Below are 17962 nucleotides of genomic sequence, written 5' to 3'. Positions count from 1 at the left end.
ATGCACAATGGAATATGTTAGCCACAAAGAACAATGAAATTTTGCTATTTACAACAACATGGAGGGTATGCTTGGTGAAATAAGTCAGAAAAAGAGAAACACTGTCTGTTTTGACTTATATGTGGAATCTAAAAAATAAAACAAATGAATGAATATATCAAATCCAAAACAGGCTCATAAGTACAGAGAACAAACTAGTGATTACCAGTGGGGAGAAGGATAGGAGAGAGGAAAACAGGAGAAGGGAATTAAGAGATACAAATTACTAGGTATAAAATAAATCAGACAAAAGGATATATTGTACAACTCAGGGAAAGTAGCCAATATTTTATAGTAGCCTTATATAGAGTATAATCTATAAAAATATTGAATTACTATGTTGTACACCTGAAACTAATATACTATTATAAGTCACTGTACTTCAATTTTAAAAAAAAGTTATTTGGGGGTCAAGTACATAGTGGACTCTATATTACTACCCAGTTAAATATTTTTAGTTTCTATAAAATAATTATAACTGTAGAGAAGTTAAACTCTTAAATCTTATAAATACAGTAACAATTCTAGAAAGAGATACTTGTGTTTTTTCCTCTCCCCAAAGTTAGTATATAAATTGGGTAGCAGTTATAGCAGTTAGCTAAGTTTAGTAATTGCTAGTAAATTAAGTCTCTGGAGGGGAAAAAAAAGCTATGACTTTTAGTGTTTGTAAATTTCTGTGGTGTAAATACTCTCACCAAACTGTTGCTAAATACTGAATTGGGAAGAGATGTGTATACTCATGTCTCCTAACCCAGTGGGAACCAGCTCCAGGATACCACTTATTGTTGGCCATACCGAAGGATCTGTTAGAAAATGCAAAAAAGATGGCCCAATGAGTCTTTGCTGGCACAGTAAATTTTTTTCACTTTATGCAATATTGCTTTGAATTCAATATATATATTTTTAAATAACTTTTTGTTTTATATTGGAGTCAGAGAGATCGCCTGGAGAAGGAAATGAACCTGCTCCAGTACTCTTGCCTAGAAAATCCCATGGAAAGAAGAGCCTGGTGGGCTACAGTCCAGGGGGTCTCAGAGGATCGAACACAACTTAGCAACTAAACAGCAGCAATGAAAGAGTTGATTAATGGGCTTCCCTGGGGGTGGCTCAGTGCTAAAGAATCTGCCTGAAATGCAGGAGATATGAGTTTGATCCCTGGGTTGGGATGATCCCCTGGAGAAGGAAATGGCAACCCACTCCAGTATTCTTGCCTGGAGAATCCCGTGGACAGAGAAGCCTGGCTGGCTACAGTCCCTGGGGTCACAAAGAATCAGATATGATGCAGCAATGAAATGACAACAACAAAATAGCTGATTAACAGTGTTGAGATACTTTTAGGTGGACAGCAAAGGGACTCAGTCATACATGTACATGTGTCCATTTCCCCCAAACTCCTCTCCCATACAACTCTGGCATAGTAAACTGTTGGCAAGTGATGGGGTCACAGAAAAACTGTGACATGCTTACCAAAAACTCAGAGTTAAATATTGCTAATATTTCACTACTCAAACACTAATGTAATGCCTTTTTTCTTTTAATGCAGAGTGTGTGAAGGAAGTTAAATCATTAATGTGGGTGTATGTACTGGTTGGAAATATTATACGTGGAATTGGTGAAACTCCCATCATGCCTTTGGGTATTTCCTACATAGAAGATTTTGCCAAATCTGAAAACTCTCCTTTGTATATTGGTGAGTTGGAAAATCTACCTTAGCCTCTTCTCAGGACAGTAATTTCCTTGAGCATGGATATGAGTTATTTATTTAGATGCTTAGGCATTTCCAGAATGTTGAACAGAGTGCTTTGGCGCAATAGGCCATCAATTAAAGTTTGTTGAATAGAGCAATTATAAGCTATCTCCAAGTAAGCCACTTTGCTAAAACTGCTTTTTACTATTGAAAATACCAATAATCTAGTTCCCCTGGAATTCTATTTGCCTTCTCCATTTTCTTGGCACCACTATATACCCAATCTGTGAAGAAATTTAGCAATGTTTTCCCTAAAATGTCATTTATTCAAAATCTTTCTCACTATTTTCATTACTTCTATTTTTGTTCAGGTCTTTGTTAGCTTTGATATTGTTCACTTGATCTGTAGTAGTTAAAATCAGTTTCTTATAAAAATTTTTGCAGTATAATTTTTCTCAAATATATTAAATGTCTTCTCTCTCATGTTGATGAAGCATGCTCTTTATTAGATATGAGCCCTCCGCTTATTCCTAGCTCTGCCCTCAATTTATCTATTTAGTTTCTTATGTGGTTTCTCTTTATTACAATCTCTCTATGATATCACAACCTCTCTACAATATTTTTCATAAATATGTGTCTTCAGACCTTTGGTTATGTTTCCTGAAATTTCCTTTTCTAAATTCTATCAGTACTTCCCACAATAGGCAACTTAACATCCACCTTTGTATGTTGCCTTACAATCTTCTAAAGAGTCTTTATTTATTGTGCATAATTTGTTTATATTCCTTAGTTACTCCATCTGTTGTTAGTTGTAAAATCATAACTTTGAATACTGGGATATTTTGCTATTAATGTTGAAATAGCTTCTTAAAACCAGAGAAATCAAAGAGGGTGAGAGAAAGTAGGAACAGAGCTACATATAATGAGGAGTTAAAATATTTAGGAACCATTATTTGAAGCAACTTTGGGAGATTTTTGATGACTTATTGATTTTGCAATAATCTTTTTCAGTGTCTTTCTATTCAATCCTTTCAAATCCCTCTACATACTTATATTGGAAGAATACAAAATGCTCACCTGCAATAAATTAACAAATGTCTTGTTACAATATGTATTTCTTTCTTCAACAAATATTAGAGTATATAATACATAGAAACAACTGATAATCTCTAGATGTATTAAGATGAGTAAGACATTGTCCATGTAAAATTTAGTATATAAATAACTGCATGTGCTCAGTTGCTAAGTTGTGTCTAGCTCTTTGTGACCCTCTGGACTGTTGCCCACTGGTCTCCTCTGTCCACAAGATTTTCTAGGCAAGAATACTGGAGTGGGTTGCCATGCTCTCCTCAAGGGACTCTTCCTGACCCAGGGATTGAACCCTCATCTGCTGTGTCTCCTGCAGTTAGATTCTTTATCACTGAGCCACCTGGGAAACCAAATAACTACATAATTATAAATAAATGAAATTTGATAAATATGTATATAATTAAATTTGAAAAATTACATTGAACTTAGGGGAAAGTGAAATAAATATGGCCAGGTATAATTTAACTAGCTACATACCAAGAAAAAAATTTCCATGTGTGTCTCTGGAGTTTAGGAAAGAATATAAAAGCTAGACATAAAATTTGAGAATCATCTATACAGAGACAAAAATAAAATCAAGAGGGAGAAATAAGATTGTGATAGGATGACTCATGCTATATAGTGAAAGGTCCCAGGATAATACACTAAGCAACATTCTTATTTGTAGAGTAGAAGGAAGGAAGGAAGGAAGTAAAAGGAAGGAAGGAAGTAAAAGGAAGAAAATTTAAAAAAGGGGTAGTCATAAGGGAAAAAGTAGAACAATAGATGAATGTATAGATTTCTGAGTCTTAAGAAGAAGAGCGCCAAAAGAAAGCTGGCGAATGAGAAGATGTAGACCATAAAAAGGACACTAGGTAAGTGGCTGAGCAACTAACATAGATAAGTGGTAAAGAGATCACTGAGAGTGTTTTGAGTAGAAAGTGATAGCATTTGAGTAGAGTGAATGGTGAGGAAGTAGATGCAGAGTGTAATGACAGGAAAGAAATCAGTGTGAATTTGATATATTGCAGAAATCAGTGGATGAGGGAGATTGAACAGATGCACAAGAGAGAGTGTTTGGTTGAACAAGACATCAGAGAAGACAGACAGGGTTAGCATCAGGAAGTCAGGTGTGCACAGGGTGGACTAACCCATAGAACTATGGAGAAGGCATAGGCAATAAGTGAAGATCTATTTTGAAGTAAAGAGGAAGAAAGTTGAAGAAGCTCATGCCTTGATTTTTGATGGAAGCAGGGAAGGATCACTATAGACTCAGAATTATAGACAAGTCATGAGATAGCTGATGATAACAATCCAGATGGGTAAAAAGTCAAGTGAGGATGAAGGGGGATGTTGAGGATAAGAAAGGATATGACAGTAAGACGGAAGAGAAGTGTCATTAAAAGTGAGGATAGAACCAGAAAAAGTTCAAGTGTTCTAACTTGAGAGTATTCCCCAAATTGATCTACATATTCAGTGCGAATTTATAATTCGCACTGAAAATTATAATACCAGTTGCTTTTTATTTTTGGAGAAATGGACAAGCTGATCTTAAAATGCAAATGGAAATGCAAGGGGCACTGGGCAGCCAAAACATCCTTAAAAAATAACAATGGACTTCCCTGGTGGTCTAGTGGTTGGGAATTCATCTGCCAGTGCAGGGGACACAGATTTGATCTCTGGTCCAGGAAGATCCCACATGCCTGTGGCAACTAAACCCATGTACCACCGCTGCTGAGCCTGTGTGCCCTAGAGCCTGTGCTCTGCAACAAGAGTAGGCTCCATTCACCACAACTCGAGAAAAGCCCATGTAGCAACGAAGACCCAGCACAGTCAAAAATAAATGAATAAATAAAATAAAAAAAAAAAACCCACAAAACAACAGACTCACACTTCTGATTTCAAGATTTGCTACAAAATTATAATAATAACATTGTGATTCTGGCACAAGGGTAGATATATAGGTCAATAGAAGAGAAGTGCTAGTCTAGGAATCAACCCATACCTCTATGGTTAATTGACTTTAAGGTAGATGTTAAGATCATTCAATGAGAGAAGATTATTTTCAAAAAATGGTGAAAGGACAACTGGCTATCCAGGTCCCAAAGTATGAATTTGGATTCCTACCTGGTGCCATGTACAAAAATATAACTCAAGATAGATAAAAGACCTAAATGTAAGAGGTAAACTGATGAAACTCGTAGATGGAAACACAGGTGTAAATCATCATGACTTTGAATTAGACAACAGTTTTTAAATATGAAACCAAAAGCACAAGCAACAAGAGAAAAAAATAGATAATTAGACTTTATCAAAATTTAAAAGTTTGTGCATTTAAGGACATTATCAAGTTGTTGATTTGGGAATGAAATTTTTCTGAAAATATGCCACAAGAAATTTATCATAACCTGATATTGCTTTAAAATTCATTCAAAAATATGACTGTGGAAAACATCAAAAGGGTTTTGCTCTACATTGTGACTTTTTCAATAGCAAGATCTCAGCTGTAATCAAACTATCCACCCATGATACAGTATTGTATCCCAATATTGTCCCAATATGGGACACAGTAATGGTTTACTCACAAAACACAACGGAATTCGCCATAAAAGGCCATCACTTTAACCAACCTACAAGAGAAACAACCACAAGAGAAAATGGTTTTGAATCATAATATGGACAGTCTATAATCTAATCTTTGTCTTATCAACTTACCAGGTCAATTTGAGATTGTGGAATCTGATGCCATAGAATTTAAAGATTCGCATTTCCTTAGTTTCATTTCAAAATTATTATTAAGGAATGGAGTCATACAAACACTCTGATCATTTTAAGTAAGTTAGTCTTTCATAACTGAAAAGGGATATTTTCATCTTGGAGAAGGGAGTTTGCATACAGTATCCTCATCCTTCTGCAGCCAGTCACTTCTAACCACAAATCTTTACTTGTAACCTGGCATGAAAGAGAATTTGGAGGCATAGAGAAAGTGGCGTCAAATTATGAGATTCCTTTTTCAACATTTAAAGAAACAACTGTGCTACTTATTGTAAACCAAGTTTAAGTTTCCAACAGATTGACTACGTAAGGCAAAAATATCTAAGGTAAAAACAATTCAATCCTCAGACTCTTCATTGGATTAGACCTCTTTATGTGGGTGTAGTACTTTACCATAACTTTACGTTTACCTTCATTTTTAGGGTTAATCGAAACAGGAGCTATCATTGGTCCTTTGATTGGTCTTTCATTAGCGTCATTCTGTGCAAATGTTTATGTTGACAGTGAATCGGTGAACACAGGTAATTCCATAAAATCTATACAATGTCTATAATACACAAAGTATCATCAAGTATGTCATCACATTTAAATTTTGCTTACTTGACCTTCAGATAGAATCTCCACTTTTCAGGTGACCAAGTTGAGGTTGAGGAGTTTAAATAATTTTTCAAGTATTTCAAACCAGTGAACAGGAGAGCATGATAAAATGCTGATGTTCTAACACAGAATCCAATGCTCATTCTATCGCATGAGTCATATTTCTTTTTTTCAGGAGATTTAAGCACATAGGTTTGAATTTTTTAAAATCAAGCAATCATTTGTGGATAACAAAGTAGAAAGTGAAAGTGAAAGTCACTCAGTTGTGTCTGACTCTTTGCGACCCCATGGATTATACAGTCCACGGAATTCTCCAGGCCAGAATACTGGAGTGGGTAGCCTTTCCCTTCTTCAGGGGATCTTCCCAACCCAGAGATCAAACCCAGGTCTCCCGCATTGCAGGTGGACTCTTTACCAGCTGAGCCACAAGGGAAGCCCAAGTATACTGGGGTTGGTAATCTATCCCTTCTCCAGTGGATCTTAGTGACCCAGGAATCAAACCGGAATGCAGACAGATTCTTTACCAACTGAGCTATAAGGGAAGTCCCCTTATAGCTAATTAATATGTACATATTTGTATATATATATTTTGTGTGCTCAGTTGTGTCTGACTCTTTGCAACCCCGTGGACTGTAGCCCACTAGTCTTCTATCCATGGGATTTCCCAAGCAAGAATATTGGAGTGGGCTGCCATTTCCTACTCCAGGGAATTTTCCTGACCCAGGGATCAAACCCGAGTCTCTGGCATCTCCTGCATTGGCAGGGGAATTCTTTACCACCTGAGAAGCCCTTGTACCTATTTATTAATTCCTTACCTGGTAGGACAAATAGTCAAACTAGTTTACTGCTAGGCAATATTGTAATACCATATGTTTTCAGACAAGTTTTATCAGTGTCTGAATTTTATGCGAATTCTATACTTGGCTAGAACTTGACAGTTGTAATGGTAATAATTTTCTATAGCTTGTACAGGAAATGATGACTTAAGCTAATAAAAAAATGTGTATATCTCTTTACAGACGATCTGACCATAACTCCCACTGATACGCGTTGGGTTGGTGCATGGTGGATTGGCTTTTTGATTTGTGCAGGAGTGAATGTGCTCACTGCCATTCCTTTTTTCTTTTTGCCCAAAATGCTTCCAAAGGAAGGACTAGAGGATAATGCTGAGACCATTAAAAATGACAAAGAGAAACAAGCAGACATCAAGAAGGAAAGGGATGGAATCACTAAAGGCAAATATAAACATTTCAAGTCTATATAATTTCCTTTTATTTTTTATAATTGTGTCTGTATTTTAGTCTAACATGACAGTGTGCTAGGCTACATGAAGACAATTTGATGTTAACAGACAGCAGTCAATTTCTAGCTAGTCTGATTCTTCACATGCTACTACATGAAAATAAGCGATATTATTTAGAAGCTGAATTATCTCAGATCAGCATTTATATAAAATTTTATGTCAACCTGGGCATTCAAATAAGTAAGTAAATAAATCTGTCCCCATTTGCCTTAAAAAACTATTTTATATAGAGCATGCTGCTGCTGCTGCTGCTAAGTCGCTTCAGTCATGTCTGACTGTGCGACCCCGTAGACAGCAGCCCACCAGGCTCCCCCATCCCTGGGTTTCTCCAGGCAACAACACTGGAGTGGGTTGCCATTTCCTTTTCCAATGCATGAAAGTGAAAAGTGAAAGTGAAATCGCTCAGTCGTGTATGACTCTTAGCGACCCAATGGACTGCAGCCTATCCGGCTCCTCCGTCCATGAGATTTTCCAGGCAAGAGTACTGGAGTGGGTTTACCATTGCCTTCTCTGATAGAGAGCATAGATCTAATTAAAAAAGAAATTCAAACCAAGGATAAAATGATGAAAGATACATGCTAATCAAAATAAGTACTATATAGTTCTGAGATAAAAGTACTAGCTTATCTGTGAGCTTCTTGGAAACTAAGGCAGAAAAAGAAAAATGACAGGTCATGTAATTCTCTATATTTGATAGAGGAAAGGATAACAAGGACTTAACTCAGTATAAGAAATCTAGAAAATAAATAGAAACTACTGAGACTCATCTATTATAGCAGAATGTCAAACATGTGTAACTTAAGAAGCTTCAAAGAGCTCTGACACAAGCTTCTCCCCGGCCATGACTTTATTCATAAAGATGGATCCTACAACTAGATTCATTTCTTTCCTTCTCTTCCAGTTTATTTATTGATCCTTTGTTCTAGAATGGTTATTAGGCAGTTTATGAAGCAAACTAAGATAGTATATGATAAGCAAGGAAATCAAGATGAAGAACATGAAGATAGGAGAAGTAAAAAGAAACCATAAGTGACACTTTGACCCCAAATGCAGGCAGCATGACCCAGAATCTTTGCCAGGGCTAGGCCACAAATTTGACTCTGAGCTTTCTTAGTGCATACAAACAGGAAAATGTTTTGGTTAAAGCATTTACACATAAATAAAGAGTATCTTTATTATATACCAAATGATTTGCATGGTACATTCTTAGTCTATACCAAATGAATCAGGATCTCAGGCATGAGACCTATTTTAAGAGATTATTTGTGAATCATAAGCAGAACCACCAAAATTGTACTGCAGAAGCAGAGAACCTAGTACTCGAGAAAATTTTTATGTTGTGAATTTCCACATATGTCTTTATTTTAAATGCTCAGGAATGATAATATCAAATGTGAACTTCTCTATCAAATTAATTTCCTTCCTGACTTCAGAGAACAGAACAAGAGAACAAGTATCTCTCATGCTAGACGATATCTAGAGAAGAGAGGATAGTAGTAGAGGAAAAAAGAAGGATAAAAAAGGAAATGGTGTGAACTCGAACAATATTTTACTCATGTTACGCTTTTTCCTGAAGGCACAATAGTAACTTAGTGAAGGTAAATGTTCGTGTTCTGATCCCTGTCCAGTCAGCAGTCTCACTGACTTGCAGAAGCTACCAAAACAATGATACAACTTTACGTTTCAAAGGGTAAAAAGAATCAAAATCAATCATTTTGTAATGCACATTAGTGTGCATTACAAAACAGGAAAACAGAATTTAGAGGGGAGGTTGATATTTCAGAAAAAGTCAGTCATAAAATGCAAAGCCAAGTGAGTTTGACACCTTTGTCATTCTTTCCTTTCAGATTTTTTACCCTTCATGAAAAGTCTTTTATTCAACCCAATTTACATGCTTTTCATACTGATAAGTGTGCTGCAGTTCAACGCATTTGTCAGTATGATTTCCTTCATGCCTAAATATATGGAACAGCACTATGGAAAATCAACTTCAGAGGCAATCTTTCTCATGGGTATGTTTGTTCTTCTCTGTATTCGTAGCTCACTTTTTTTCCCCATGAAATGCTGAACAGTGTGATAATGAATCTAGGAAACTCCTCAATTGAAATCTGTTGGGATATTTTTGCCTCTGGTACTCTCCCTCTTCTGCTTCCAGGGAAATCGTGAGAGGGTAGGGATGGGGAGAAGGCAGAGAATCCTGATTTTCTTTTTCTCTTTGGGTCTTTCTCTGGGCTTCCCTGGTGGCTCAGAAGGTAAAGAATCTGCCCACAGTGCAGGAGATCTAGGTTCAGTCTCTAGGTTGAGAAGACCCCCTGGAAAAAGAAATAGCAACCCACTCCAGTATTCTTGCCTGGAGAATTCTGTGGACAGTGGAGCCTGGTGGGCTACAGTCCATGAGATCACAGAATTGGACATAACTGAGTGACTAACACACTTAGTTCTTTCTCTAGTCAGAATGCAAATTTGAAATGTTTGTAGAAATCTTGGGGAATGCACGTGTGATAAAATTTTCACATTGGTAATTTGTTCATGTAAAAAGTAAGACCGTTAACTCATCAGGAGTTGTATTTCACTTCCAGATTTTGCTTTTCTGGCTCCAATCCATTAATTCCATGGTTTCTCACTTAGCTCCTCAGCTCCTCTGATTTTATTTATTTATTTATGCATTTTTGGCTGTGCTGGATCTTTGTGGCTATGTCCTAGCTTTATTCTAGTTGTGGTGAGTAGGGGCTACTTTCTAGTTGAGGAGCAGGGGCTCTTGAGTGTGTGGGCTTCAGTTAGTTGAAAAGCATGTGGGCTCAGTAGTTGCAGCTCCCATGCTCTAGAGCACAAGCTATTTGTGGCACCAGAGTTAAGTTTCCCCATGGCATGTGGGATCCTCCAGGATATAACCCATGTCTCCTGCATCAGCAGGCATATTCTTTACCACTGAGCCACCAGGGAAGCCCCTCTTCTGGTATTTTGAGATATCTCTGCTGTGCATATATTCTGATTTTCCTGCTACCACACTAATCTCTGTGGACTTAAAAAATATTCACAACCTAAAAGCTGAATTATGGCTTATTCAGGAGAAATTTTTAGGACTTTTAGCCTGGGAAATAGCATCTCAAGTAACCCCCTGAGAGAACTGTTTCTAAGAGGTAAGGGAGTGAGGAGCTAGGTTATAAAGTTTTTCAACAAAGGGCAGGTAGTCAGAACATCAAAAGATTATTGCTAATTAAAGGAAACCAGATATGGCAAGTTAAGGAATTTAGCACTTTTCTATGTATGGAAAGATACAAGAGTCTGGGCTCACTGAAATCATTCTTTTGAAATGCATCTCAGCTATCCGGGGCCGGTTCTGGGTATTTTTAACATCCTGAGTTTCACATCCTCAGGGCTCACCACAGGGAGTGGCTGCAGTCTGATGGCTGCTAGATGTCACGTATTCTTTCTTTCCTGAGCTCCTTCAGGGCTCACCAGATCGCCATCTGTGGTGGCTGCAATTGCTGATGACTGTGCTGTCCTTTATTTACTGTTATGGCAGGAAGCAGTCTATTTCTCAACTCCATTGTTCTACTCCACCTTGAGTTTTTCCTGAGATCTTTTTACTGTTTTGAAAGGAGAATTTCCAGATTACATGTATCCACATCACCTAGAGTGTTAAAAGTCCATATACCTAGGACCCATCTCAAACATACTAAATTGGACTCTCTGGTATGGGACTCAAGAATGGATATTAAGCTCTTCCAAGAATGTGATTCAGTAGACAGACCTTGGTATTGTAGGGATGTAACCTAGGGCTGTCTTTCTCCCCCTTTTTTCTTTCCTTTATTAGGGGATTAGGGGAGGGAGAATGCTAGTCAGTAGCAGTAAGGCATGGAATGTAAAGACACTTGACAATTACAGGCTCAGCAAAATACCTTTAAAATACCTTGAGCTGAGCCAAATTCTTAACAATCAGAGTGGGAATAAACAGCTGTAGAATCATACAAATCATACTATTTATGATTTACTATTACTATTTATGATTTAACAATATACATTAAATACAAATCATTATATATATAATCCCACCCAAAGAACAGAAAGTAATAAATGGCTAGTTGACTTTGATTTGTCACTTCTACCTGCATCCTAAGAAAAGAGATATAGAACATAACCCTTTCAGACAAGAAATTTACATACTTCTTCTATTAATTAAATACATGATAATAATAACAGTCTTCCAATATTACTTTGATGTTGTGGGGCATTTAAAAATCTCCCTGTATGTAATATGTAACTAAGTGGGAATAAGTTTAAATTAAACTTCTTCACTATAAGTTGGACCTAAATGATTTTTTATGTAAGACATAGTAGATCAATGTGTTATAATATTTGTTCCTTCGCTATGTCACTTTGTATATAATATTCTAATTGCATTTATAGGTATTTATAACTTCCCTCCAATATGCATTGGATATATAGTTGGCGGTTTAATTATGAAGAAGTTCAAGATTACTGTCATACAAGCTGCCCACATAGGATGTTGGTTATCTTTTATTGAGTATCTTTTCTATTTTTTGTGTTTTTTCATGATCTGTGATAGTTCTTCAGTTGCTGGCATCACCATGTCTTATGAAGGGTATGTTGTTTTCTAAAGAATATTATACTCTTTCAACTGTTAATATTTTCTGCAATGACTATCCATGACCAGATTAGTTGCCTATTGGAGTTAATTTATGATCTTTCTCCATCTTATTAAAAAGGTTGGGAATATATCACAGAGTGATTGAGCTTATGGTTGTGTTTGTGTGTCTTTGTGATATCCTAGTAGACAGTAAAATGAAGATCATAGAAACTACCTATGGTTTTAGGTTGTATTAGGATGCGTTATGCATACATTTTATACAACCATAAATAGGTAAAATTAAGAGTTGACTCTCTCTCTCTCTCTATATATATATATATATAGTCTCAATCACCTTTATATCTTTCCTTGATGGGCTTAAATTTAGCTTAACTGAATCCTAACACATGTATAGCAATGCTTTTATACATTTATATATTTTATTTGAATATATGTATCTATATCATTGAATGGTTTTAGATTCACGTTTTGAAGGTTACCTGGGTTCACAGGAAGATTTTGCATATTGATGTGAATTTTTAAAATTCATTTATAGGACATATCTAGATAAAGGAGTAATTAAGATGAAATTAAGAGAATCATAAAATGGTTCCTTTAAAATGATCAAGGACTATATGATTAGAATCATGTCAAATACATAATATGAGTATTTATTAGATTACATCACACAAATGTAATCAGAGTATATCATGCAAAATGCCGGGATGGACGAAGCACAAGCTAGAATTAAGATTGGGAGAAATATCAATAACCTCAGATATGCAGATGACACCACCCTTATGGCAGAAAGTGAAGAAGAATTAAAGAGTCTCTTGATGAAAGTGAAAGAGGAGAGTGAAAAAGTTGGCTTAAAACTCAACTTTCAGAAAACTAAGATCATGGCATCCAGTCCCATCACTTCATGCCAAATAGATGGGGAAACAATGGACACAGTGACAGACTTTATTTTTGGGGGCTCCAAAATCACTGCAGATGGTGGGTGACTGCAGTCATGAAATTAAAAGATGTTTGTTCCTTGGAAGAAAAGCTATGACCAACTTAGCATATTGAAAAGCAGAGACATTACTTTGTCAACAAAGGTCTGTATAGTCAAAGCTATGGTTTTTCCAGTGGTCATGTATGGAAGTGAGAGATGGACTATAGAGAAAGCTGAATGCTGAAGAATTGATGCTTTTGAACTGTGGTGTTGGGGAAGACTCTTGAGAGTCCCTTGGACTGCAAGGAGATCCAACCAGTCCATTCTAAAGGAAATCAGTCCTGAATATTCATTGGAAGGGCTGATGCTGAAGCTGAAACTCTAATACTTTGGCCACCTGTAGTGAAGAACTGACTCAGTGGAAAAGACCCTGATGCTAGGAAAGATTGAAGGCAGGAGGAGAAGGGATGACAGAGGATGAGATGGTTGGATGGCATCACTGACTCAATGGACATGAGCTTGAGTAAACTCTGGGAGTTGGTGATGGACAGGGAGCTCTAATGTGCTGCAGTCCATGGCATCGCAGAGCCTTGGACACGACTGAGCGACTTAACTGAACTGAACTGAAAATCTTAAAGATTATCTCTATGTCCAATTATCCTGATTCCCAGAGCAAATGTATAAAAAGGCATAATCTAATCATGAGCCAGGACTTTAATTCAGTTTCTAGACTCCCATGCTAGGGTTCTTTTTTTTTTTTTTTTTATCATATTACATTAAGCACAAGAAAACTATTGTAATTAGACTTTTAGATCTCTTTTTAAATTGAAAGAAAGTGAAAGTCATTCAGTCGGGTCTGACTCTTTGTGACCACATGGACTATATAGTCCATGGAATTCTCCAGGCCAGAATACTGGAGTGGGTAGTTGTTCCCTTCTCCAGGGGGTCTTCACAACCTGGAGATTGAACCGAAGTCTCCCACATTGCAGATAGATTCTTTACCAGCTGAGTTACCAGGGAAGCCCAAGAACACTGGAGTGGGTAGCCTATTCCTTCTCCAGTGGGTCTTCCTGACCCAGGAATTGAACCGGGGTCTCCTGCATTGAAGGTGGATTCTTTACCAGCTGAGCTACCAGGGAAGCCCTCTTTTTAAATTGAAATATAGTTGATGTACAATGTGTTAGTTTCAGCTGTACAGTAAAGTGATTCAGTTACACACACACACACACACACACACACACATTCTTTTTCAGATTCTTTTCCATTATAGGTTATTACAAGATATTGAATATAGTTCCCTATGATATATAGTAGGTTCTTATTTATTTTACATAAACTATTTTTTATGCAATTCCATTTATTTTCATAGTGTATATCAGTTAACCCCAAACTTCTAGTTTTATCCCTTCTCTCCTTCCACTTTGGTAACCATAAATTTGTTTCCTATGTCTGTGAGTCTCTGTTTTTGTAAATAAGTTCATTTGTATCATTTTTTTTAGATTCCACATATAAGTTATATCATATAATGTTTGTCTTTCTCTGTGTCATGCCCTTTTCCCCCTGATTTTATTAAGACATAAATGACAAAAACCATCAGGTATAATCTGATGATTTGATACATTATATATTCTCAGGGTCAGACTCTGCAGATTCCCCCAGTGATCCGTCAGTGGGCTTTTTGGGAAGCTTCCCACAATCTGGGGGCACTGGGCTCTCTTTTCGCACCGGAGAAACCATAAGCGGAGGGGAGCTCTCTTGACGTGGTGCTGTGCTAACCTGAGGGAGGAGCCATCCAGTCAGAGTTTCACTGCTCCTGTTATCCTTCTGAGGTCACCATTCTTGGTCTCTGTGATTCAGGGGGTGCTTTGGTCTCACTGCTGGGTTCTGGGATTTTCACAGCAGTGTCTGTTTAAGGGTTGCTGCGAATTGGTCTTCTTGATCATCACTGAACAGCTTTTCTTACTAGAAGACTGTATTTGTTTACTCAAATAGTTACATTTCTGGAGCTAAATATATTATCTGCATTATAAATTGCACTTACAGATTTTGAGCCTTTGGGATCACTTTTATAAGGCAATAATCTCTCTTGTTATTTTGCCACCATATGGAGGTGGCTCCAGTGGTAAAGAACCCACCTGCCAATGCAGGAGATGTTAGAGACATGGGTTTGATCCCTGGAGGAGGGCATGGCAACCCGCTCCAGTATTCCTGCCTAGAGAATCCCAGGGACAGAGAGGAGCCTTGGGAGCTATATTCCATAGAGTCACACAGGTTCAAACGTGACTGAAGCAACTTAGCATGCATGCATGGACCAAACACAGGGATTTATTTATCTTCATTTTTGAGTTCTGATTAATACCTGGAAAAGTACTTTCTGTATAGTAGGTTTTGAGTTAATGCTTGTTTACTGGCTTTTATTTACTTGAAAGAAATCATTGAAAAAGTGGCTACAGTCACCAAAGCAAGGTATCTGTTAGGCCAGAGTTATAATATCCAGGCCATATATTGACAGTTGAAAGATTTCTGTTTCTGACATTTCTCCAAAGAAGACATACTGATGGATAATGAACACATGAAACATCACTCATTATTAGAGAAATGCAAATCAAAACCACAATGAGGTACCATTACACGCCAGTCAGGATGGCTGCTATCCAAAAGTCTACAAGCAATAAATGCTGGAGAGGGTGTGGAGAAAAGGGAACCCTCTTACACTGTTGGTGGGAATGCAAACTAGTACAGCCACTGTGGAGAACAGTGTGCAGATTTCTTAAAAAACTGGAAATAGAACTGCCATATGACCCAGCAATCCCACTTCTGGGCATACACACTGAGGAAACCAGATCTGAAAGAGACACGTGCACCCCAGTGTTCATCGCAGCACTGTTTATAATAGCTAGGACACGGAAACAACCTAGATGCCCATCAGCAGATGAATGGATAAGGAAGCTGTGGTACATATACACCATGGAATATTACTCAGCCATTAAAAAGAATTCATTTGAATCAGTCCTAATGAGATGGATAAAACTGGAGCCCATTATACAGAGTGAAGTAAGCCAGACAGATAAAGAACATTACAGCATACTAACACATATATATGGAATTTAGAAAGATGGTAACGATAACCCTATATGCAAAACAGAAAAAGAGACACAGAAGTACAGAACAGACTTTTGGACTCTGTGGGAGAAGGTGAGGGTGGGATGTTTCGAGAGAACAGCATGTATATTATCTATGGTGAAACAGATCACCAGCCCAGGTGGGATGCATGAGACAAGTGCTCGGGCCTGGTGCACTGGGAAGACCCAGAGGAATCGGGTGGAGAGGGAGGTGGGAGGGGGGATCGGGATGGGAATACATGTAACTCCATGGCTGATTCATGTCAATGTATGACAAAACCCACTGCAATGTTGTGAAGTAATTAGCCTCCAACTAATAAAAATAAATGAAAAAAAAAAAAAAGAGAGATTTCTGTTTCTATTTTGGGGAGCAGAAGAAATAGACTTGTGAATTGAGATGAAAAGAAAAAGCTTTAATATTCTTTCAATATCTATGGCATTATTTTAAATCATTTCAGAGTGCATCAAGATTTACATGTGGAAAATTTCCTTGCTGACTGCAACATGGATTGTAACTGTCCAACTACAGTGTGGGACCCTGTGTGTGGAGACAATGGCTTGTCATACATGTCAGCTTGTCTTGCTGGTTGTGAGATATCCTCTGGCACAGGAAGAAAAATGGTAAAATATCCTGTTGGCCTTTTTCTTTTTTTTTTTTTTTTAACATAACTTTTGTCTTATGCACTGCATTGGTACATTCCAGCTATGAACTTGGTCCATATTTGACAAAAGTAAAATTAGTCTTTCCTCAAAACCAAATTAGAAACTTTTGTGAAAAAAATGTTACTTTCTATAGTAAGTCTGCTACATACAAATGAGTTCCATTCTGAGAGCAGGTTTGTAAATCCAATTTGTTTGTAAATCCAACAAATTTAGCCTAGATACCCAAGTAACACAATCGGCTCTGTAATACTGTACTGTAATAGGTTTATAATACATTCACACAAATAATACAAAAAAACCAGACACACAAAATAAACATTTTTAATCTTATAGTACAATACCTTGAAAAGCACAGCAGTCCAGTACAAGAGCTGGCATTCAGGGGCTGGCAGTGAGCGAACAATCAAGAAGAGTTACTGATGGGAGGAGGGAGGCGGGGTGGGAGATGGTAGACTGAAGGACCGTCAGCGGTAGGAGACGGAGGGCAAGCTGCGACTTCACTCACACCTGATGCTGGGGGCACAGGCCCCTGTTTCTTGCTGGATTCAATGGAATCTACCCTCTTGAAAAACGGATCCAGTGACGTCTGGATAGTAGCACTTGTTTCCCATCATAGATGCCACAGTAACACTAGATTGTGCAATGTTCTACATTTGTGTTCCGTGCCTCAAAAACTAACAGTGCCTCCTCAAATAAAGAAAATGCCCTTGCCATTTTCGGGGTTGTGAATCTTTTCATTTCCTCAGTTACTTCTTCCTCTTGTCTCTGTCCCTCCTCTGGGCCTCCAGTTCTATCAGGTCTTTATTAGTAAGCTCCTTGCGTTGCACAGAAAGGAGTTCAATATTATAAGAACAAGTGACTTCTACCATCTGTAAACCTCACTCCACTCTCTCAATTATTTTCACTTTTGTTTCCATCGTTATTGCTTGATGCTTCTTAGCAGTACAAGCTACACCATCGCTGCTCTTACGCGTGTTTCCAGACATGCTGTGCTTGAAATAAAGATACTGCGCTATTGTACTCTGTACTGTGCTGTGTGGTATTGGGCTTCCCCTGTGGCTCAGCTGGTAAAGAATCCGCCTGCAATGTGTGAGACATAGGTTCGATTCCTGGGTTGGGAAGATCTCCTGGAGAAGGGAAAGGCTACCCACTCCAGTATTCTTGGGCTTCCCTTGTGGCT

General features: G+C 37.7%; 1 protein-coding gene across 3 annotated transcripts in view; it reads left to right on the top strand.

Moving 5' to 3' along the window:
* Window positions 1–17962, top strand: part of SLCO1A2 (solute carrier organic anion transporter family member 1A2) — a 51028-nt gene that overhangs the window by 18466 nt on the left and 14600 nt on the right. For all 3 annotated transcript variants that reach the window (XM_061124133.1, XM_061124135.1, XM_061124134.1), the window contains 6 exons: window positions 1583–1729; window positions 5992–6090; window positions 7186–7401; window positions 9317–9481; window positions 11880–12075; window positions 16578–16740. In XM_061124133.1, coding sequence (XP_060980116.1) covers window positions 1583–1729; window positions 5992–6090; window positions 7186–7401; window positions 9317–9481; window positions 11880–12075; window positions 16578–16740 — 986 coding nt within the window. The remainder of the gene's footprint in view (window positions 1–1582; window positions 1730–5991; window positions 6091–7185; window positions 7402–9316; window positions 9482–11879; window positions 12076–16577; window positions 16741–17962) is intronic.

The sequence above is a fragment of the Dama dama genome, chromosome 22 (assembly GCF_033118175.1).
Source record: "Dama dama isolate Ldn47 chromosome 22, ASM3311817v1, whole genome shotgun sequence".
In the NCBI taxonomy this organism is placed as follows: Eukaryota; Metazoa; Chordata; class Mammalia; order Artiodactyla; family Cervidae; genus Dama; species Dama dama.
Note: the sequence above shows the minus strand (reverse complement) of the source record. Positions and strands in the feature narration are given on the sequence as shown.